This window comes from Eulemur rufifrons, chromosome 20 (assembly GCF_041146395.1).
Source record: "Eulemur rufifrons isolate Redbay chromosome 20, OSU_ERuf_1, whole genome shotgun sequence".
Taxonomy (NCBI): Eukaryota; Metazoa; Chordata; class Mammalia; order Primates; family Lemuridae; genus Eulemur; species Eulemur rufifrons.
The window spans coordinates 22746430-22769847 of NC_091002.1; the positions used below are offsets into that span (position 1 = coordinate 22746430).

The following is a 23418-nucleotide window of genomic DNA, read 5'->3' on the forward strand; positions in this document are numbered from 1 at the left end:
CGAGGATGTCTTTGCTGGGGTGGTAGTGGGGTACACCCCAGACCTGCCGCTATCCAAGGAGTGGGCTCAGGGGTGGTAGTGCCCCCAAGCCGAAGAAATCATCTGAGCTCAGTCACTGGCATTTGTGAGGAGGGAGGGATGTAGCAGTGGGTACTGAGATTTTTCTGTCTCTGGGTCACCACAAGTTTATTAAAATAAAAGGGACTGTGGGTAAATGCTGCCATCTGTGCTATCCCCCCGCCCAACACACACACACCCCAAATCAGGTCCCAGACTGCTTGAAACTGCTTTAAAAACACTCCAAGGACTTAACTGCAAACCCACACTCCCCATGCTCCTGGGGCTTAAGATCTTTGAGCTCATTCCTGAGCATCTATCCTCAGGAAGGTGGGGTGGGCTGCTCCTTGAGGTGGAGGTGAGGACCCCTGAGTCTGCTCCGTGGACTGGAGGCCCCCTAAGCCTAGAGTCCCGCTGCGGGGCTCTGTGCCAAGAGTCCCTGTGAGCCATGGCCTCGAAAGGGCAGCGGTGATTTTTTTCACATAAATATATCGCACTTAAATGAGTTTAGACAGCATGACATCAGAGAGTAATTAAATTGGTTTGGGTTGGAATTCCGTTTCCAATTCCTGAGTTCAGGTTTGTAAAAGATTTTTCTGAGCACCTGCAGGCCTGTGTGTGTGTATGTGTGTGCGTGTGCGTGTGTATGTGTGTGTGTGAAGTATTTTCACTGGAAAGGATTCAAAACTAGGGGGAAAAAAAACTGGAGCACACAGGCAGCATTACGCCATTCTTCCTTCTTGGAAAAATCCCTCAGCCTTATACAAGCCTCCTTCAAGCCCTCAGTCAGTTGTGCAGGAGAAAGGGGGCGGTCGGCTTTCTCCTTTCAAGAACGAGTTATTTTCAGCTGCTGACTGGAGACGGTGCACGTCTGGATACAAGAGCATTTCCACTATGGGACTGGATACAAACACACACCCGGCAGACTTCAAGAGTCTCAGACTGAAGAGAAAGCCTTTCCTTCTGCTGCTACTGCTGCTGCCGCTGCTTTTGAAAGACCACTCCTTTCATGGTTTTTCCTGCCAAACCAGAGGCACCTTCGCTGCTGCCGCTGTTCTCTTTGGTGTCATTCAGCGGCTGGCCAGAGGATGAGACTCCCCAAACTCCTCACTTTCTTGCTTTGGCACCTGGCTTGGCTGGACCTGGAATTCATCTGCACTGTGTTGGGTGCCCCTGACTTGGGCCAGAGACCCCAGGGGGCCAGGCCAGGATTGGCCAAAGCAGAGACCAAGGAGAGGTCTCCCCTGGCCCGGAACATCTTCAGGCCAGGGGGTCATAGCTATGGTGGGGGGGCCACCAATGCCAGGGCAAAGGGAGGCACCGGGCAGACAGGAGGCCTGACACAGCCCAAGAAGGATGAACCCAAAAAGCTGCCCCCCAGATCGGGTGGCCCTGAACCCAAGCCAGGACACCCTCCCCAGACAAGGCAGGCTGCAGCACGGACTGTGACCCCAAAAGGACAGCTTCCTGGGGGTAAGGCACCCCCAAAGGCAGGATCTGTCCCCAGCTCCTTCCTGCTGAAGAAGGCCAGGGAGCCTGGGCCCCCTCGAGAGCCCAAGGAGCCGTTCCGCCCGCCCCCCATCACGCCCCACGAGTACATGCTCTCGCTGTACAGGACGCTGTCCGATGCTGACAGAAAGGGAGGCAACAGCAGCGTGAAGTTGGAGGCTGGCCTGGCCAACACCATCACCAGCTTTATTGACAAAGGGCAAGGTGAGGGGGCGGGTGGCAGGGGCACGGCTCAGAGGGAGGGGCATCTGCATGCATGGAGGGGCTTTCAGAGCCCGACGCTGCCCTGGTGGGAGACGGTGTGTGCATCTGACCCAGGGAGGGTGTCTGGGGACTTATCTCACACATACCAGATCCCAGGCTGTCGCATACCAGTGCTGGAGGGCACCTAGGGATCACCAAGTCCAATTCCTGCAAGGTGCAAAGGGGGGCGCTGGAGCCTGGAGAGGAGGCAAGACCTGCCAGCTGGTGGCAGAGTTGGAGACCAGACTCCAAGACTTGGTCACTGGGTCATTCTCTGTACCTGTATTGTTTGGCCAAACTTCCCAAGCTCAGGGGTTTGTAGGTTTTCTCAGATGGCAGAGAGAGAAATGAGTCCTTTGGTCCCCATGGTTCTGCAGCTGTGCCCTCAGGCCAGGGGGCAGAGGAGGAGGCAGGGTAGGTCAAGACAGAAAATGAGTCATCTTGGAGCCACAGAATGATGTTTAGATCTACAGGGAGGTGACAGACCTAGGGTCTAACTCACAATGTGACCTTGAGAAAGTCCCTTCTCACCTTGGGGTCTGTTTCCCTATCTGTACACCTATATGGGGGTTGGATGGGGTGGTTGCTAAGAGCCCTTCAAATATGAAAACTTTACGTCCTGCCCTAACCCTGGAGAATACGGTCTCCCCTCACATCTTCCTCTGCCCACCTAGTATCACTGTCCCAGCTTTTCCTCTCCACCTGTGATCTCAGCAAGTCCCTTCCCCTCTCAGGGCCTCGGTTTCTCCCTAGTGTGAAGAGGGAGGTAGACCGCTGACTGCTAAGGTTGCCTCCAGCTCCTGTGCTCTGGTTCTGAGCCCTGGGACTCTGGCTGGCAGGGTGGGGGAGGGGTCAGAGAGTGGGAAAGGCTCCTTATTAGAACAGCCTGTAGGGGACTGACAGGGGGTGGGAGGCAGGGAGGCAGCAGGCCTGGCTGAGGTGGGGGAGGTGGCCTGGCTGCCTGCCCAGCCAGGGAAAGCTGTGACCCCTTGGGGGCTCATAAAATAAGTCCTTGTGCCCCCCAGCACTAAGGGAGCTTGGGGAGGGGGAGATGGGGAGTTTAAAGGCCTAATTAGTCACCTTCTAGAGCAATATATGAATGTTCCCCAATGGCAAATTGGTATTTAGGAAGGAGGGCATGCTGATTCAGAGATACTACTGAGCTTCTCTCTCTTACACACACACACACAACCTTACATGTATACACACATGCTGAATCACACACACACACACATGTAGCACACACACCTTCTTACATACATACATGAAATCATATACATATACATATATACATACCTTTCAGATATACATACACATATATACGTACCCTTCAGATATTCATACAAGCCCAATCATACATACATATAATGTGTCACTCACATGTACATTAACTTTCATACTCGCACATGAACCTGATCACCGGGTAAGACACATACACAACAATCACTAGACTGGGAAGCCCGGGAAATTGGGTTATAGACAAGCTTTATTGTTAACTCACTGTGTGGCCTTAGTCAAGTCACTCTCCATCTCTGTGCCTCATCTGTAAAACAAGACTACTAAAGTCACCCTTAAGAGATGGTGAAAACAGCTCAGGATTGGGTATAAACAGCTCTAGGCTAGAGTTCTAATTCTGTTTTTTCCTGGCTGGCTGACCTTGAGCAAGTCATCTACTTCTCTGAGCCTCAGGTTTCTCCTCTGGAAAACCAGGGGTACTTTTAGTGCCCACCCCACCTATCTCACAAATGAGAAACCATGCTAGAGAACGGATCGGAGGGAGCTAGGTAGAAGGCTGCTGCATCTCTGGGACACATAGATCATTGAGACAAACACCCAGAGTCACTCAAATCCTCAGCCACATCTACAGATAAACACCCCTACTTGGTTGGCTGTGAAAAAGGCTCTCATTTTGAAAAAGGCTCCGAGTGGTTTGGGTTTTGGCTTCTGTCAGAGTGGGGAAGAGGTTAAAGAAAGCTCTCTCAAGGGGGAGAGAGCTGGGGCCCTCCCCTGCAGCCTTGAGGTGACTGACTCCCTTGGTGAGGTTGCAGGGAATGACTTCTGGGTGTTCTCTCTAGATGACCGAGGCCCTGTGGTCAGGAAGCAGAGGTACGTGTTTGACATTAGTGCCCTGGAGAAGGATGGGCTGCTGGGGGCCGAGCTGCGGATCTTGCGGAAGAAGCCCTCGGACAGGGCCAAGCCGGCGGCCCCCGGCAGTGGGCGGGCTGCCCAGCTGAAGCTGTCCAGCTGCCCCAGCGGCCGGCAGCCGGCAGCCTTGCTGGATGTACGCTCCGTGCCAGGCCTGGATGGATCTGGCTGGGAGGTGTTCGACATCTGGAAGCTCTTCCGAAACTTCAAGAACTCGGCCCAGCTGTGCCTGGAGCTGGAGGCCTGGGAACGGGGCCGGGCTGTGGACCTCCGTGGCCTGGGCTTTGACCGGGCTGCCCGGCAGGTCCACGAAAAGGCCCTGTTCCTGGTGTTTGGCCGCACCAAGAAACGAGACCTGTTTTTTAATGAGATTAAGGCCCGCTCTGGCCAGGATGATAAGACTGTGTATGAGTACCTGTTCAGCCAGCGGCGAAAACGGAGGGCCCCACTGGCCACTCGCCAGGGCAAGCGACCCAGTAAGAACCTTAAGGCTCGCTGCAGTCGGAAGGCGCTGCATGTCAACTTCAAGGACATGGGCTGGGACGACTGGATCATCGCACCTCTTGAGTATGAGGCCTTCCATTGTGAGGGGCTATGCGAGTTCCCCTTGCGCTCCCACTTGGAGCCCACGAACCATGCGGTCATCCAGACTCTGATGAACTCCATGGACCCTGAGTCCACGCCACCCACCTGCTGTGTGCCCACGCGGCTGAGTCCCATCAGCATCCTCTTCATTGACTCTGCCAACAACGTGGTGTATAAGCAGTACGAGGACATGGTCGTGGAGTCTTGTGGCTGCAGGTAGCAGCGCTGGCCCTCTGTCTTCCTGGTAGCACAACCCAAGAACCCCTCCTCGCACTCCTGGAATCACAGAGGGGTCAGGAAGCTGCAGCCAGGGGATTCCAACAGCCTTGCTTACTCTCTGGGTGCGACTTGGGCTACAGGTCCCCTTCCATCCACAAGTCCCCCTGTCTGAGGACTTCTCCCCTTCTGCTGCTCTGACTGGCAGGGACAGGCCCAGGGAGACAGACTCTGACTGAGACTGAGACCTGGGAGACCATGTTTTCCAATGAGATTTCTCCTTACCTGGGCCTCCTTGGCCTCTGGACTCTCCAGAGGGGTCTGGTGCTATCCTAAGCATCTCTTGGGAGATACACAGGTGCCACCGCCACCTTGAATCACCTTTGTGCCCAGGGATTTTCTGCCCCTGGGGCAGATGAGATGCTGATTGGGCAAGGGTGGGAGAGGGCTTGGGCAGGGGTGAGGAGTGTGAGGCTGTTAGACTGTTAGATTAAAATGTACATTGATGAGATAAAAAGCAAAACCATGCCTTAAACTGTGGCAAATTTCTTGTTTACTCTGGGGGCCCAGTGACCCCTCAAAGAATTACTGACCCAGGAGGGGAGGTGGGTTGCCTCATGTATAAACTCAGTTTCCAGGGCCCAGTCCCCCACTCCTGGACGCTGAAGCAGAATGTTACAGAGAGTGCAGCTGAGTGGGGCCATTGCTCACCTCTAACCCCGTTCCTGTTCCTTCCAAAGGTCCCTGGGTCCTGAGCTCCATCTGTTCCACTGGGGCCTGGCAACAGAGTTAGCTTTTCTTTCTGACATTTCTTAGACAAGCTTGTTGTCTCTGAAATGAATCCCTAAATGGGAGGGAAATTGGGGATTTCATTTCCTCTAAAACCATCCCCACTATTTTCACTAGTATCTGTCCTGCCTCTGCCCCCTCATTCTCACAGAATTGACTGGGTGCTGTTGACAGGGCCCTCTACCTCTCCACGTGGGACTCTGGGCTGCCAGGACCTCCTCCTCCTTTACTGGGGCATCTCCTTTTTGGCACTGACCACTGTTTCTCTCATGACCTTGTCTGTGGTCCTGCTACCTTCCAGCTTGACATCGTCACTACTGGTTACTGCTCACCCATCAGCTCCCACCTCCTCACTCCAGCTCCAGAAACAGAATTGGAGCCCCTGCCCTTTATATTATATGTTATACAAATACACAATTATACATCAGATAAATAATCTCCCCACTCACCCCAGACAGACCAATGCCAGGCACATCTTGACAATGTTTCCTGCTTGGGGCTTGGCCCAGGGTAAATGCTCACTCCCTTTTCTCAGCTAGAGTCTTTGGGGAGGACAAACTTTTGGGAAGGGAACATAGCCCTCTGCTGGGGAAATTCAGGCACCTGCGTCTTCAGGCTGAGGGCTCAGGTCCAGGTTCTACCTGGCTGAAGAGACAGACAGGGAGGACCAGAAGAAGTGTAAGCCTCTGTTTCCCACCCAGGGTGCCTCAAAATTTTCCCCACCTCTCTCCAGCTGGGTCTTTGATTCCTGGGGCTTCTAGCCAAAGCTGTTTCAACAGCAGGGATGCCTGCCCAGGTACGGGCAGATCTTGTGTCCCTTTTCCTCTAGGCCTGAAACTTGGGTTGTCAGGACCTGAATCAAGAGCTCAGTGCAGGCGGCAGCCAACCTTTGAGCTGCTTCCTTAGCTTGGAGGCCATTACCTGTCCCTGAGGGGCCAGACTGAGCCTGGAGCCCAGTCCTCCCTGGCCAGGCACCATTGTGTTTGGCCAGTGGCAGGTCTGGGAGCTCTCGAAGTAAACACAGGAGCTGCCACGGCAGACAGAGTTCTGGTGTGTGTGAGGGGAGAGTGGGCCTGGAAGGGAGGTGCTGGGGGAATCCAAGAGTGGGCCGTGGATACAGGGAGAGCAGTGTAGAAGCAGGATGGCTGGAAATCCAAGGGCAGAGAGACAGGACGAAGGGGTCACAGATGGGACTGGCCACCCCCCCTCCATGTACTTGTTTCCTGGGCTGTGTGTCCCTGATTTCTTGGAAAGTTTTGACAGAACTGGGGCTTCTTCCTGCCTTAGCCCATCAGAGAGATTCATGTCACCTGAGCCACAGTGTTATTGCTGCAGAAGGCCTGGACAATCACACCGTAGGAGCTTCCTCCCCCACCTCAACCTGCCCTAGAACTCTCTTCCACAAAAAAGCTGCTCAGACTGTGAACTCTCCCCTCTTTCCTACCCAAATCATTGTGGGTGGCAACAGCCCTTCCGTCCTAACCCTTGGATCTGTTTGACTGCCTCCTTGGAAAATACTCTTCCCTGGCATCCCCGCTCCAGCCCCAATCATAATAAGCTGCATACTTGCATGGTACTTTCTTGCCCCAAAGGGTACAAGGCTTATCTCATACTTGAGGGCTCACAAACACTCTCCCACCCATGGTCTCACAGCCCTGAAGGGCTGAAAAGGCTGCACAGTTTCAAAGCTCAGTTCTGTCACCACTTGGAGTTTGAGGCCTTGGGCAAGTAACTTAATTCCATGAACCTTGGTTTCCTCATTTGTTAAAGAAAAAAAAAAAAAACCTGAAGTGGAGGCAAACAGTATTTCACAGGTCTGAAAGGCCCTCAGCACAGTGGCTGGCACAGAGGTGACACTTAGTAAATATTAACTGTTATCATTATTGTGCCTCAAACAGTTCTAAGAAGCAGGCAGGGCAGGGACTATTCTGCTCCCCCCCTCCCCATATACACTTTTTACAGACGAGGAAGCCAGGGAGGCAGAGCGATAACTGCAGATCTCCTGCAGGTTTCAGTGTTTTTTATACCATTCTTACTACTCTTCTGGGCCCCTGACTCCCCTGACCCCAGTCCTGGCAAGCAGTTGAATCGCCTCCCTGGGTTTTGGCTCCGTGGTCTTAAAGTATTTCCATGGGGGATACACAGTGCTGTTAGTTTCTTGGGAGAAACAGCTAAGCAGAGTTTAGGGCAGTGAAAATTGAGAGGCCCACAGGGGAGGAAAGAGAAGAGGCTTCCAGTGCTTTCCTCCCCATATCTTGGCCGATTCCACATCTCCTGTCCCAGGATCACAACAGGAGAAGCAACTTTTCTAGGACTTGGAACTCACAACCTCAGACTTCATTCTGACTCCACAACTAGTTCTTCCGATCAGAACACAGATGTGAGGAAGCACAGTAGGGAAGTGTTAATCACACATGCTTGGGAATCAGGCAGACCTGGGTTCTAGCCCCTGGTTCTACCACTTTCCAGCTGAGTGACCTTGGGTAAGTTACTTAACCACTCTGAGCTTCAGCTTTCTTACCTGCAAAGAGGGATAATATCAAATTTACTGGGCCTAGGATTTAGGAGAGGGGATATTCATTCATTCATTCATTCAATCTTAGATCCAGTCATTCATTCATTAATCAATGAATATTTATTGTGGGTCTACTATGGTCCAGATACTGTGCTGAGTGTTGAGATACAATAACAACCACAATTATTAATGTTTATCAAGGGCCTATTGCGTACCAGTTACTTGTGCTTAGCACTTTACAGGAATTCTCTGACCCTGCAATGATCCTGTCCTCAAGGTCTATGTATAAATGGAAGAGAAAATAAAGATTCCAAAGGATGTCAGGATAAGATAGGCTGGATCAAAAGAGATAAAATAAAAGAGGGAAAACAGTCAAATTATTCATCTGAATTCATGAAACCAACTGCATCAAGTACAGAATGTGAAAAAAATGTGATTTCACAACGTCAAATGAGAAAGAAATGGTGTTGTAGGTGGCTGTGAGCTCAGTGGAGCTAAGCAAACACCATGTGGCTGCCTAAATGCTAATACACGTGTGGGCTTCATTAATAGACATGTAGCGTACAGACCTAAGGAAGCCGTGGTTCTGCTTTGTTCAGTGATCTTCTGACTTTTTCATCTAAGCCACAGTGGGAGGGGTCGAGGAGAACAGGGTAGGGAGGGGTCGAGGAGGACAGGGTAGTGAGGGGTCTAGAAACAATGTCTTGTGAGATTCACCTGAAGAAACTAGAGACAAAAAGATAGGAGAAGAAGAAGAAAAAGAAGAGGAGGAGGAGGAGGAGGAGGAGGAGGATCTGGAGGAAGAAGACAACTTAGTGGGAACATGATCATAGACTTCAGGACTGAAGGACTACCATAGGTAAAAGAGAAATGATTGGTTTGTGTGACTACAAAGGACAGATCTATACACAAAGAGAAGTAAAGGGTAGCCAACTGTTGTCATGTATTGAGCAGTTCCTGGTGCCAGGCACTGTGCTCAATGCCTTCACCCTTATGTCATTCATTCCTTGCAACCATCCTGGGAGATAGCTACTATAATCCCCATTTTACACATGAGTACTATATTACTCCTTAGGCAGATTTCAGATGAATTTAAAGGAGAGCTTTTTAAGTCTAAAGATGGAATAGGCAAAATACTAAGTTCTCTATGGTCAAGGAGAGCTTAGATAATTACTTGAGAAATTCGAAAAGGGATTTGAGCATGGTTTAAGGTAAGAGAAAGCAGCCGAGACCAGGTGCCGTGGCTCACGCCTGTAATCCTAGCACTCTGGGAGGCTGAAGTGGGAGGATCTCTTGCGCTCAAGAGTTCAAGACCAGCCTGAGCAAAAGTGAGACCCTGTCTCTGTTAAAAACAGAAAAAATTAGCCATGCATGGTGGCACATGCCTGTAGTCCCAGCTACTCAGGAGGCTGAGGCAGGAGGATCGCTTGAGCCCAGGAGTTTGAAGTTGCTGTGAGCTAGGCTGATGCCACGGCACTCTAGCCTGGGTAATAGAGCAAGACTATGTCTCAAAAAAAAAAAAAAAAAACAAAAAGAAAAAAAGAGAGAGAGAGAGAGAGAGCAAAAGCAAGCAGCAGTATAGGAGATGGTTGACTAGATAAATGCTAAAGTTTCCTCCAATCTTGCATGTTGAACATAGGTTAGAGCTCTGATGACAGACTGGCTGAAATCAAATTCCAGCTATGCCTCTTACCCTAGCTGTGCGACCTTGGGCAAAGTCATCACATCTTTCTCTCCTCAAGTCTCCTCATATATCAAATGGAGACAAAAATGGTTCCTATATCACAGAGCTGTTGGAAGCGCTGTATATAATGCATATAAAAAGTCCTTTGAACAATGCCTGGCCTGTTGTAAGCACTCAATAAGCTTTACCTACACTTACTGATAAAGGGGGAGTCAAGCCCAACAAAGATGGAATATTAAATAACATAAGTAAAGAATGATGTGAGAAATATATGCTAGTTTAACTCAGGCAAATAAGAGAAAGAAAGTAATTAAATGCTCAAGTGACAAATGAGTGGAACAATGGAGAAAGGTGGTAGAAAGGCTTCATGAAGGATAAGGGGCTTAAGCTGTGTCCTGAAGGTTCAATGAAGTTTATATATGAGGGCTTGTCTTAGTTCATTTTCTATTGCTTTAACAGATTACCACCAACTTAGTGAACAGACATTTATTTAGCTTACAGTTCTGGAGGGTGGGAAGTTCAAGAGCACGGTATTGGCATCTGGCAAGGGCCTTGGGCTACTTTATCCTATGGGTAAGGGCAGCGGTAGAAGTGAGCACATGAGACAGAGAGAGACACCAGGGGCCAGACTCCTCTCTCAATAACTACCTACTCTTGCAATAATGACATTGATCCATTCATGGGGGCTCTGTCCTCATGACCCAGTCATCTCTTATTAGGGCCCACCTCCCATCACTGTTGTGGTGGGGATTAAATTTCCAGCACATGAACTTTTGGAGGACATATTCAAACCATAGCAGGGTTGAAGGAACATATTTTCAGCAGAAGGACTATATTAGAAAATGAATAGCCGTGAGTTTACACAGTGTGGAGGGCATATCCTCTCATCCTTAAAATCATATCATGTTGGTGATTGTTTCCAGTGACTCCATGAGGGATGGCTTCAGCTGGGAACTGCCAAGTCCCTTAGTGATGGGCACATGAGGCTGTCCACTTGCCTTCTGAGGGATGCTGACTTGGAAAACAGAGAAAACTGAGCAGCCAGGGCCTCAAAGATCAAGCATACCATCGGAGAGTTGCTGGGGAAGGAGAACAGTAGTAAAAATTGGTACCAGGAACTCCATGATATGCGTAATATATTCTGGACATCCAGGTTGTACTCATAGCAAAAATGATCCTTGAAAATTCTTTAAATATTGCACTCTTTCTTCTCTTAATGAGTTAAATATAAACAATTTCCCCTCCAATATCAAAATAGTTTTTTGATTGAGGAACCATACAAGCAGTTGGCATGCATGTAGGGGCCATGTTGTAAGAAAAACATTTATCTTTATTTTTTTTTTTCTTTTTTTTTTTTTTTTTTTTTGTTGAGACAGAGTCTCACTTTGTTGCCCAGGCTAGAGTGAGTGCCGTGGCGTCAGCTTAGCTCACAGCAACCTCAAACTCCTGGGCTCAAGTGATCCTACTGCCTCAGCCTCCCGAGTAGCTGGGACTACAGGCATGCGCCACTATGCCCGGCTAATTTTTTCTATATAGATTTTTAGGTGTCCATATAATGTCTTTCTATTTTTAGTAGAGACGGGGTCTCGCTCAGGCTGGTCTCGAACTCCTGACCTTGAGCAATCCACCCGCCTCGGCCTCCCAGAGTGCTAGGATTACAGGCGTGAGCCACCGCGCCCGGCCAAAACATTTATCTTTAAACAACAGAATCACATTCGGCCTGGTGAGATGCACATGCTATAAAAGGCAGGAAACAAGATCAGCTACAGAAGCAGCCGATTCACAACCCCTTCTCAGGCACTGCTAGCTGATTCTTCTTTTTCTTTTCTTTTTTTAAAATTGTAAAAAAACCATAACAAAACTTACCATCTTAACAATTTTTTCATTTTTATTATTATTTATTTTTCTTTTATTTTTTGAGACAGAGTCTTGATCTGTTGCCTGGGCTAGAGTGCAGTGGCGTCACCATAGCTCACTGCAACCTGAAACTCCTGGGCTCAAACTATCCTCCTGCCTCGGCCACCCAAAGTGCTGGGATTACATGTGTGAGCTGCTGAGCCTAGCCATATTTTTTTATTTTTATTTTTTAGAGACAGGGTCTCACTCTGTCACCAAGGCTGGGGTGCGGTGGCACAGTAATAGCTCACTGTTGCCTCAAACTCCTGGGCTCAAGCAATCCTCCCGCCTCAGCCTCCTGAGTAGGTGGGACTACAGGCACATGCCACATCTGGCTAATTTTTTAACTTTTTGTAGAGATGGGGTCTCACCACATTGCCCAGGCTGGTCTCAAACTCCTGGCCTCAAGAGATCCTCCTGCCTTGGTCACCCAAAGTTCTGGGATTACAGGTGTGAGCCACTGTGCTCAGCCCATCTTAACTATTTTTTAGTGAACAGTTCATTACTGTTAACTATATTCACATTGTTGTGCAAGAGATCTCTAGCACTTTTTCATCTTGAAAAACTGAAATTCTATACTCACTGAACAAAAACTTCCTATTTCCCTGTCCTCCCAGCTGCTGGCAGCCACCCTTGTACTTTCTATCTTTTTTTTTTTTCTGTCTCTCTCTCTCTCTCTTTTTTTTTTTTTTTTGAGACAGAGTCTTGCTCTGTTGCCCAGGCTAGAGTACCGTGGCGTCAGCCTAGCTTACAGCAACCTCAAACTCCTGGGCTCAAGTGATCCTCCTGCCTCAGCCTCCTGAGTAGCTGGGACTACAGGCATGTACCACCACGCCTGGCTAATTTTTTCTATTTTTAGTTGTCTGGCTAATTTCTTTTTATTTTTAGTAGAGACAGGCTCTCACTCTTGCTCAGGCTGGTCTCAAACTCCTGACTTCAAGTGATCCTCCCGCCTCGACTCCCAGAGTGTACTTTCTATCTGTATGAATTTGTCTACTCATTTACCTCATATATGTAGAATCATACAATATTTGTTTTCTTCTTCCTTTTATGTTTTCTCTAAGAAGTCAAGTAAGTTAAATGAGTACATGATGTGACTTCATTGTATTTGTTGTAGTTGTTGAATGAATGAACAAAAACTGTCTTCAAAAGGAGCTTACGATCTAGTTGTACAAACAAGCATACAGACAAATAATTTCCATTTAAAGTGCTATGAGAAGTGTGGAGGTTCCTCAAAAAAGTAAAAATAGAACTACCATATGACCCAGCAATCCCACTCCTAGGTATGTATCCAAAGGAAGGAAATCAGTATATCAAAAAGATATCTGCACTCCCATGTATGTTGCAGCTCTATTCACAATAGCCAAAATTTGGAATCAACCTAAGTGTCCATCAATGGATGAATGGGTAAAGAAATTGTGGTAATATACACAATGGGATATTACATAGCCATAAAAAAGAATGAAATCCCGCCATTTGCAACAACATGGATGGAACTGGAGAACAGTATGTTAACTGAAATAAGCTGAGAACAGAAAGACAAATCTCGCATGTTCTCACTCATATGTGGGAGCTAAATATTAAAATAATTGATCTCATGGAGACAGAGAGTAGATGATGGTTACCAGAGGCTAGGAAGGCTAGTGGGGAAGGGGTGATAAATTGGGGATGGTTCATGGGTTCAACATTACAGTTAGATAGATATTATAGAATGAGCAATATGTGATAGCACAACAAAGTGACTGCAGTCAAAAAGAAGTAATGGTATGCTTTAAAATAACTATAATAAAGCCGGGTGCAGTGGCTCACGCCTGTAATCCTAGCACTCTGGGAGGCCGAGGCGGGTGGATCGCTCGAGGTCAGGCGTTCGAGACCAGCCTGAGAGCAAGTTCGAGAGCAAGAGCAAGACCCCTTCTCTACTAAAAATAGAAAGAAATTATCTGGCCAACTAAAAATATATATAGAAAAAATTAGCCGGGCATGGTGGCGCATGCCTGCAGTCCCAGCTACTCGGGAGCCTGAGGCAGTAGGATCGCTTAAGCTCAGGAGTTTGAGGTTGCTGTGAGCTAGGCTGATGCCACGGCACTCACTCTAGTCCGGGCAACAAAGTGAAACTCTGTCTCAAAAAAACAAACAAACAAACAAAAAAATACCTATAATAAAAGAGTGGAATTGGAATATTCCTAAGACAAAGAAATGATAAATACTTTTGGTTATGGATACCCCAATCACCTGGATACCCCAATCACCATGACTTGATTAATACACGTTATATGCCTGTATCAAAACATCATATGTACCCTATGAGTATATATGACTATAATGTACCCATAGTAATTAAAAATAATTAAAAAAATAAGTGCCATGAGAGCACAAAATAGAAAGAAGCTAATTCTGTCAAAGGAAATTAGAAAGAAAAGACAGAGGATGTGTCATTTAAATTTTCTTAATTGGCACGAGGTCCTGCCATATTGCCCAGGCTGGTCTTGAAATCCTGGGCTCAAAGGATCCCGGATCCTCCCCCACCAACCCAGCCTCCTGAGTAGCAGGGACTACAGGGGATCTCTGCTGTGCCTGGTGTCATTTAAATTAGGCTTTGGAGAAAGAAGTTTGCCAGAAGGAGAAGGAAGATGGAGAAGGATGATCCAGGCAGAGGAAACAGCATGCACAAAGGCCATGTTCTCAAAGTTTAATGCAGTAGGATATGTTTGTGTTTGGGAGGGGCAGGGGAGGTATAGCAAGGGAAGAGGCTGTTAATCCCCACTAAGGCTGAAAGAGTTTGAATTTTAGCTTCTAGGCAATTGGGAATAGTACTTTAGTTAAAGCAGAGATATTTGTTCTTTAAGAAGATAATGCAGGAGGATATGCTGGTTTTCAGAGGCATTTTTTTTTTTTGAGATGGGATTTAATGCCTGATTGAAAGGGTTTCATCATCTTTAATACTGTTCATTCATTCATATTTTGCCATGTTTCAGAATTGACTTAAGAGTCTTACGAGGATATGTAATATATAAGACAAGATAAATCTAATGTGAGCCAAGAGAAAAAGAAAACAAGGGGACAGAATGAAGTCAAGAGCAAGGCTAAAATGAAGATCATAATGCTCTACTTCTGCTCCAGGTGGACTGTACATTGGGCTCTCAGCTGTCCAATACAATGCAGGAAAAAAGGCTATTTACACAGGTCATTGCATCTATCAGTTAAGCAATTGCTCAGCAGACATACTGTACAGCCATTCTTAAAAACTAACATAACACGGTATCCTCAATTATGTTATTACAATAAATGCAAAAATAAGATTTATAGAGTGGTTTCTCAAATCGCAAAATTGTTGTTATTGCACAGTACAACAACAAGGTACAGAGAAAACAAGTTTGTGGAGGCAAATGTGACACCGTACCCAGCTCTCTGCTGAGTTAGTTGATACAGAGGTCAAGGGTATGGACTGTTCTTCAAAGAGGAACAGACTTTAAAACTTTGATCTCAGCCAGACACAGAAAGACAAATATTGTATGACAAATACAGTATCTCACTTATATGTGGAATCTAAAGAAGTTAAACTCAGAAACAGAAGAGAATGGTTGTTGCCAGGGGCTGGGATATGGGGGAAACATGGCAATATTAATCAGAGGGTACAAACTTTCAGTTATAAGATGAACAAATTCTGGGCAACTGACGTACAGCATGGGTAGTAATGGATGTGTTAATTTGATTGTGATAATCATTACACATGTATATCATGTTATACACCTTGAATACATATAATATTTGTCAACTAAATATTTCTAAGATAAAAATAAAAATAAACCAAAAAAGAAAACTTTGATCTCATTGGCAAATATTGTCATAGAAAATATATATTCTGAATGTTCTAGAACAGTTCAGTATAAAGTTCATTTTTTTAAAAAGGTGATATATGAAATATTTAATCTTTGTAAAAATTTTTAAATACAGAAGTTCATAAATCAGTAAAAATTCTTGTTAGACAATGGCTTTTTGGTTTAGGGAAGCACAGTCACTTTGAATGGAGGTGGGTACCTTAGGCTTGGTTATGTGATCCACTGGGACTGAGACACTGCCTGCCTTCCCTTCTTTCTGGTTTCCTGTGACAGTGGTTTTTGTTCTTTTTTTTTTTTCTACAGGGAAAGAATGTATTACCTTGCCTCTTCCAGGGAGGGATTCTTGATCCCTGGCAGTTAACAGGGAATTAAAGAGGTTTCCTTATTTGAAGCTAAAATTCAAGCAGTCTGAATAGTTTTCCCATTGTATATGGGAAATGAAAGCGATGAAAGCGAGCTAGAGCAAGTCCCAAAATTGGGGTCACATTCACATCTCACCTTGCCAAACCTACAATGAAAGCGAGCTAGAGCAAGTCCCAAAATTGGGGTCACATTCACATCTCACCTTGCCAAACCTAGAGTACACATTGGAAGTAACCTGTGGTGTGATCCACAACCTATTTTCTATAAAGCAGCTGTAAAGAGCCCTTTTAAAATTGCAAATCAGATCATGTCACTGCTCTGCTTAAAACAAAATGCAGTTTTCTTATCATGGCCTCCAAGGCCCCAAAATCTGGACTTTGTCTGCCTCTCAAACCTTATCTTCTATATTGCATGCCTCACTCACTACATTCCAACCATACTGACCTTGGCTTTCCTTTTTTCTTCAAAAGAATCAATCCAATTCTTTTTTTTTTTTTTTTTTCTGGAGACAGAGTGTTGCTCTTTTTCCCTGGCTAGAGTGCCTTGGCGTCAGCCTAGCTCACAGCAACCTCAAACTCCTGGACTTAAGCAATCCTTCTGCCTCAGCCTCCCAAGTAGCTGGGACTATAGGCATGTGCCACCATGCCCGGCTAATTTTTTCTGTATATATTTTTAGTTGTCCAGATAATTTCTTTCTATTTTTTAGTAGAGACGGGGGTCTTGCTCTTGCTCAGGCTGGTCTCGAACTCCTGATCTCGAGGGATCCTTCTGCCTTGGCCTCCCAGAGTGCTAAGATTACAGGCGTGAGCCACCGCGCCCAGCCAATCAAGCCCATTCTTACCTCAAGGCCTTTCATGTGCTGTTCTTTCTGCCTGAAATGTTCTACTCCAGCTATCCACATAGTAGAATTGATATAACTTGCTGATCAAATCAGTTGTAGTAGTCCAGGTGAGAGAAGATAGCAGTGTGAACTAGGAAGGAGGCAGTGGAGGTTGGAGAAGAGCAGCTGGAATTCATATGTATTAAGAGATGGAACTGGCAGGACTTGGGGAGTGTCGGGATGGAGAGAGTAAGGGAAACACAAAGTTAAGGATGAGTCCTATGGGTTTTTTGCTTGGGTAATTGGATGAATGGTGTGCTATTTAACAACAACAACAACAACAAGGAACACAGAAGGTGGAACCGATTTTGAGAGGAAGATGTTGAATTTAGTTTTGGACATGTCAAGTTTGAAGTGCTCTTACGAGATTAGCTTCAAATAGGAAAAGCAGCAATTCTTCCATCAAATGAGAAAAGGAAAGGGAGGATAAAATGCACACGATAAAAGCAGGTTTGTTGATTTAGTGGTGGGAAGTTGAGTTTCCTTTGATGTCTTTTAATTTCTGTTTTCTCTGTGAAGCAGGATGTGAGGTCATCTGTTGAGAGACAGTAGGAAGAGGTCAAAGTCAAGGTTTGAGGAATGTGGAAAAGGTTCCTATTATGGGTTGAATTGTGTCCCCCCAAAAGATATGTTGAAGTCCTAACCCTTGGTACCTGTGAATATGATCTTTTTCAAAAATAGGATCTTTGCAAATATAATCAAGTTAAGATGAGGTCATTAGGGTAGACTCTATCCAATATGACTGGAGTCCAATAAGAAGAGAAGAAAAGACAAACAGGCACACAGGGAGAATGCCATGTGACAGCAAAGGCAGACATTGGAGTTATGCAGCTGCAAGCTAAGAAATGCCAGGGATTGCTGACAATCTCCGGAAGCTAGAAAGAGGTAAGGAAGGATCTTCCCTTAGAGCCTACAGATAGGACATAGCCCTGCCAATATCTTCATTTCAGACTTCTAGCCTCCATAACTGTGGGACAATAAATTTTCGTTATTTTAAGGCACCTAGTTTGTGGTATTTTCTTATGGCAGCCCTAAAAATCTAACACAGTCACACATGGTAGTTTTGGAGAAGAGGGAAGCAGAGTTCAACTTAATAAAGGTTGGAAACCATATTTAGTGGTAACAATATGTCCTTTGCATGATTTTTTTCAATAGCAGTTAAGAATCTATCGGACAGTATCTTACATGTTAAAAAAATTGACATGCAGGCATGGAATAAATGGACAATTGCAGGGTTAAGGTCTTTCTAGGTGGGCAACATAGAAAAACATTTGAGCAAGAGAGTTAATATTGGCAAGAGAGCAATTAAAATGATAGACCACATGGTCTGAGCTAGTTAGGAGAAGTAGGAGAAGTAAAGAAAGGGTTAACAGATTATAAAGAGAAGGGAGAAAAAGCATGGAGGTCTCAGTGGGGTAGAATGACAGGTGTACTAGACGTAATGAATCAAAACTGAAAGAATAGGATACTGAGAACACAGAATGATACACATTAAAAATTTCAGAATTAAAACAATTCTGGCACGTGAGGTCCAAAAATTAGCCCGGGGCGTTTGTGGCTGGACACTTCATAGAAGTGGACTCATCTGGTTTGTGGCTTCTTGTGACTCACTTCTTTCACTTAAATAATGTTTTGGCAGAGGACTGTCCACGTTGTAGCATGTACTGGGACTTCATTCCTTTTCACTGCTGAATAATAATCTATTGTCTAGATAAGCCATATTTTATTTATCTTTTCATCAGTTAATGGATATTTAGATTGTTCCCATTTTTTGGCTATTGTGAATAATACTATGATGAACATTTATATACAAGTTTTTGTGTGGACATATGTTTTCATTTCTTTTGGATATGTACCTAGTAATAGAATTGCTGAATCATATGCTAACTTCATGTTTAACATTCTAAGGAAGTGGGGCACGGTGGCTCATGCCTGTAATCCTAGCAGTCTGGGAGGCCGAGGCGGGAGAATCACTCGAGGTCAGGAGTTCGAGACCAGCCTGAGCAAGAGCGAGACCCTGTCTCAACTAAAAATAGAAAAAAATGATTTGGACAGCTAAAATATATATATATAGAAAAAAATTAGCTGGGCATGGTGGCACATGCCTGTAGTCCCAGCTACTTGGGAGGCTGAGGCAGAAGGATTGCTTGAGCCTAGGAGTTTGAGGTTGCTGTGAGCTAGGCTGATGCCACGGCACTCTAGCCAGGGCAACAGAGTGAGACTCTGTCTCAAAAAAAAAAAAAAAAGAAAGAAAAGAAAGAAAAGAAACAGGGTCTTACTATGTTGCCCAAGCTGGTATCTAACTCCTGACCTCAAGCAATCCTCTTGCTTCAGCCTCCAACAGTGCTGGGATTACAGGCGTGAACCATAGTGCCTGGCCCTCCCATTTTAATTGGGTGTTTATTTTCCTATTATTGGCTTATAAGAGTTCTTCATATTTTCTGGATACAAGTCCATTATCAGATATATGATCTGAAAATATTTCACCTTTTTTGATAGTATCTTTTACAACACAAAAATTTAAGATTTGGGTGTAGTCCAATTCATCCATTTTTTTTTTCTTTTGTCATCTGTGCTTTTCGTGCATTTGACGTCATATCTAAGAAGGCTTTGCCTAACACAGGGTCATGGAGAATTATTCCTATGTTTTCTTCTAAATTTTATAGATTAGCTCTTGCTTTTAGGTCCATGATCCATTTTTAGTTAATTTTCAGTATGGTGTAAGATAGGAGTCCAACTTCATTGTTTTGCTTCATTGTTTTTCATTGTCTTTTTATTTTATTTACTTATTTATTTGAGACAGAGTCTGTCTCTGTTGCCCACAGAATCTGCACTCTGCTGCTAGAGTGCAGTGACATCATCATAGCTCACTGCAACCTCCATCTTCTGGGCTTAAGAGATCCTTTTGACTCAGCCTCCCCAGTAGCTGGGACTACTACAGGCGCATGCCACCACACCCGGCTAATTTTTTCAATTTTTTTTTTTTTTTTTTTTAGTAGAGACCAAGTCTCACTCTTGCTCAGGCTGGTCGAGAACTCCTGAGCTCAAGGGATCCTCCTGCCTTGGCCTCCCAGAGTGCTAGGATTATAGGTGTGAGCCACTGTGCCTGGCCCTTTATTTTTTTATTTTTATTTTTTTAGAAACAGAGTCTTGCTTTGTCACTCAAGCTAGAGTGCAGTGGCATCATCATTGCTTACTGCTACCTCAAACTCCTGGGCTTCAGCCATCCTCCTGCTTCAGCACCTCCGATAGCTGGAACTACAGGCATGTATCATCACACTCTGCTAATTTTTCTATTTTTTGTAGAGCTGGGGTCTCACCATGTTGCCCAGACAGGTTTCAAATTTCTTTTCTCAAGCGATCCTCCCTCCTCGGCCTCCAAAAGTGTTGGGATTACAGGTGTGAGCCACCCCACCCAGCCTCATCGTCTTTCTAATAAAAGTTGTGAATATATATACTATAAATCCACACCCAACTGTAAGGACTTTGAGAATAAGGACCCAGTACTACTTCTATGGGCTGGGCGTGGTGCCTCGTGCCTGTAATCCTAGTACTTCTTTGTATTTCCCTAGAACCAATGAGTAAATTTTTTTGCAGAAGAAGATTTTGAGGGTGAGATGGATGTTCTTATTTAAGTTTTTAAGGTGAACTCATGTAGGTTTTTAAGGTACAAATTCAAACATGACCAAAAGACATATGGTGAAAAGTCTACTTTCCATACCTAACCTTCTAGTCCTTTAGTCCTCTTCCTCAGAATCAACAACCATACCATTACCAGTTTCTTGTATGTCCTTCCAGTGATTTTCTTCATCTGTACTAACACGTACTAAATAGAATCCAAAGTCCATGGCCAAAAAGGTCCCCCCACGGTCTGGCCCCTGGCCATCTTTGCCAAGCTCCTCTCCCACCATATCCTTCCTCATTCATTTGGCTCCAGTCATAATGACCTCCTTGCTCTTTGACAACACCAAGCATTCTCCCATATTGAAGCTTTTGTACTTGCTGTTCTCTCTGTCTAGCATATTCTTTTCCAAGATATTTACGTGTGTGTGTGGGGGGGGGGTCACTATCACTTCATTCTATTCACATTTCTTACCAAATTCAGTGAGGCCTTGCCTGATTATACTATCTAAAACCCACCTTACCCTATCATTTTTTATTCTTATCCTGCTTAGCATTTACCATTACTTGACATTAGATTATATTTATTTATATTTATTTGCCCATTGCTTGTTTCCCTTCACTGGAACATAAATTCCATGAAGGTAAGAACTTTGTTTCATTTTCTACTGTATCTGCAGCGTCTAGATCTGTGCCTGGATCCTGGTAAGTGCTCAGCAATTTTTTTAAATGAATGACTAAGTTTCAATGTGGAGCCTATAAAGAAGTGTGGGAAGTCTGAGGGGCAGAGGCAGTGTAAAAAGAAAGAGGAAACTTACGCAGAAGGAGCTTTGGGAGAACAGTTGAGACTGCTGGGGCTTCAGGCTGAGTGTCTGGGGGACAAGGAGCCCTGGCAGTGGGAAGAAGCTGAGTGACACTGGGGAGCCAAGGTTAAGGAGCACGGGTAGGAGCATTGTGAGATGCCCTGGAATCCATGGGCAAGAAAGTTGACTATACTGCCAGCCTGTTCCCAGAAAGTTCCTTCTACTTACTGTCTTAACCCAAACCTGGCCTTACCTTTTGAATATACTTCCCTTGCAGCCCTGTCTGGGATGTTGCTTGTTATCATTCTATACCCAGTGTGTGTTAAGACTGGGAGTTGGAGTCTTTTTGCACTTGCCTTCTAATATCACTTTCAAGTCATTAGTCCTCTACCTGCTGCTCCTCTAAGGCTCATGCTATATGTTCATTCTACTCCCAACCTGGTGAACACTCTCTGTTTACTGTAGACTTTGGCGTCATACATAGAGTATGCCCCTTCATTCCACATCTAGCCATCACTCTAGGTAACTTAAATGTCTGTAGATGATCCATCCTAAACCCTAGGCTCTCAATTCTTTGAATGCCTTTACTTCAGGGATTTTTCACTTGTACTTGTACTTGTAGTACTTGTACTTGCTGACTACTTGGGAGGCAGAGACAGGAGGATCAATTGAGTCCAGGAATTCTGGGTTACAGTGAGCCATGATCAGGCTACTGCACTCAAGCCTGGGTGACAGAGCAAGACCCTGTCTCTAAAAAAAAAAAAAAAAAGAACTACCATATGATCATATCCAGCAATCCCACTTACTGGGTGTGGTGTATATTCAAAGGAAATGAAATCAGTAATGGTGAAGAAGTATCTGCACTCCCACGTTCATTGCAGCATTATTCACAATAGCCAAGTTATGGAATCAACCTAAGTGCTCATCAATGGATGAATGAATCAAGAAAATGTAGTTTACATACACAATGGAATACTATTCAGTCTTTAAAAAGAAGGAAATTCTGACATCTGTGACAACATGGATGAACCTGGAGGACATTATGTTGAGTGAAGTAAGCCAGGCACAGAAAGACAAATACTGAATGATCTCACTTATATGTGGAATCTAAAAGAGTTGAACTCATAGGAGTACACAGTAGAATGGTGGTTACTGGGGGATGGGGAGAGTGTTGGCAAGATGTTGGTGAAAGGGTACAAAATTTCAGTTAGATAGGAATAAGTTCAAGAGATCTACTGCATAACATGGTGATTATAGTTAATAACAATGTATTGTATTATTGAAAATCACTTAGTAAATTTTAAGTGTTCTTACCACAAAAATGATAAATCTGCGAGATAATAGATGTTAATTAGCTTTATTTAGCCATTCCACAATGTATACCTGTTTCAAAACATCATGTTGGGCTGGGCAAGGTGGCTTATGCCTGTAATCCTAGCACTCTGGGAGGCCGAGGCAGGAGGATTGTTAAAGGTCAGGAGTTCGAGACCAGCTTGAGCAAGAGTGAGACCCCCATCTCTACTAAAAATAGAAAGAAATGATCTGGACAGCTATAGATAGAAAAAAAAATTAGCCGTGCATGGTGGCACATGCCTGTAGTCCCAGCTACTTGGGAGGCTGAGGCAGGAGGATTGCTTGAGCCCAGGAGTTTGAGGTTGCTGTGAGCGTGACGCTATGGCACTCTAGTCTGGGCAACAGAGCGAGACTCTGTCTCAAAAAAAAAAACCAAAAACCAAAAAACATCATGTTGTACATGATATGTACAATTTTTGTCAATTAATAAAAATAAATTTGAAAAAAGCAAGGGCGTGGAGCCCATTCTCCAAAGTGAGGTATCACAAGATTGGAAGAATGGGCTCCACATGTACTCACCATCAAATTGGCACTAATTGATCAACACTATGGTGCTCACATGGTAGTAATATTCTCCAGGGATTAGGGGGTTGGGGGTGGGTAAACTCACAAGTAATGGACCTGGTGAGCATTGTAGAGGGGAAAAGCCACACCCCAAATCATGGTTTGGGTGTGGCAAAGTCATAATATGTAACCAAAATGTTTGTGCCCCCATAATATCCTGAAATTAAAAAAAAAAAAAAAAAGCAAGGACGCAGTGGCTCACGCCTATAATATCAGTTACTTGGGAGGCTGTGGTGGGAGGACTGATTGAGGCTAAGAGTTGGAGACCAGCCTGGGCAACATACTGAGACCAGGTCTCTACAAAAAATGAAAAAAATTAGCCCAGCTACTGGGGGGAGAGAGGGGCTCAGGTGGGA

The 23418-nt window shown here is 45.2% G+C and overlaps 1 protein-coding gene across 1 annotated transcript; it reads left to right on the forward strand.

Moving 5' to 3' along the window:
- The first annotated feature begins 845 nt into the window (after positions 1-845).
- GDF5 (growth differentiation factor 5) lies at positions 846-5290 on the forward strand. Its single transcript, XM_069496228.1, has 2 exons — positions 846-1770; positions 3885-5290. The coding sequence occupies exons 1-2, from the start codon at positions 1146-1148 to the stop codon at positions 4757-4759; spliced, it is 1500 nt and encodes a 499-aa protein (XP_069352329.1). The 5' UTR covers positions 846-1145; the 3' UTR covers positions 4760-5290.
- The last annotated feature ends 18128 nt before the right edge of the window (positions 5291-23418 follow it).

What these genes read in the sequence shown, in the direction of transcription:
- GDF5 (XM_069496228.1), top strand. Translation starts at nt 1,146, where the DNA reads ATGAGACTCCCCAAACTCCTCACTTTCTTGCTTTGGCACCTGGCTTGG. An exon ending in CTTTATTGACAAAGGGCAAG is followed by an intron (nt 1,771 to 3,884) that starts GTGAGGGGGCGG and finishes TGTTCTCTCTAG; the next exon opens with ATGACCGAGGCCCTGTGGTC.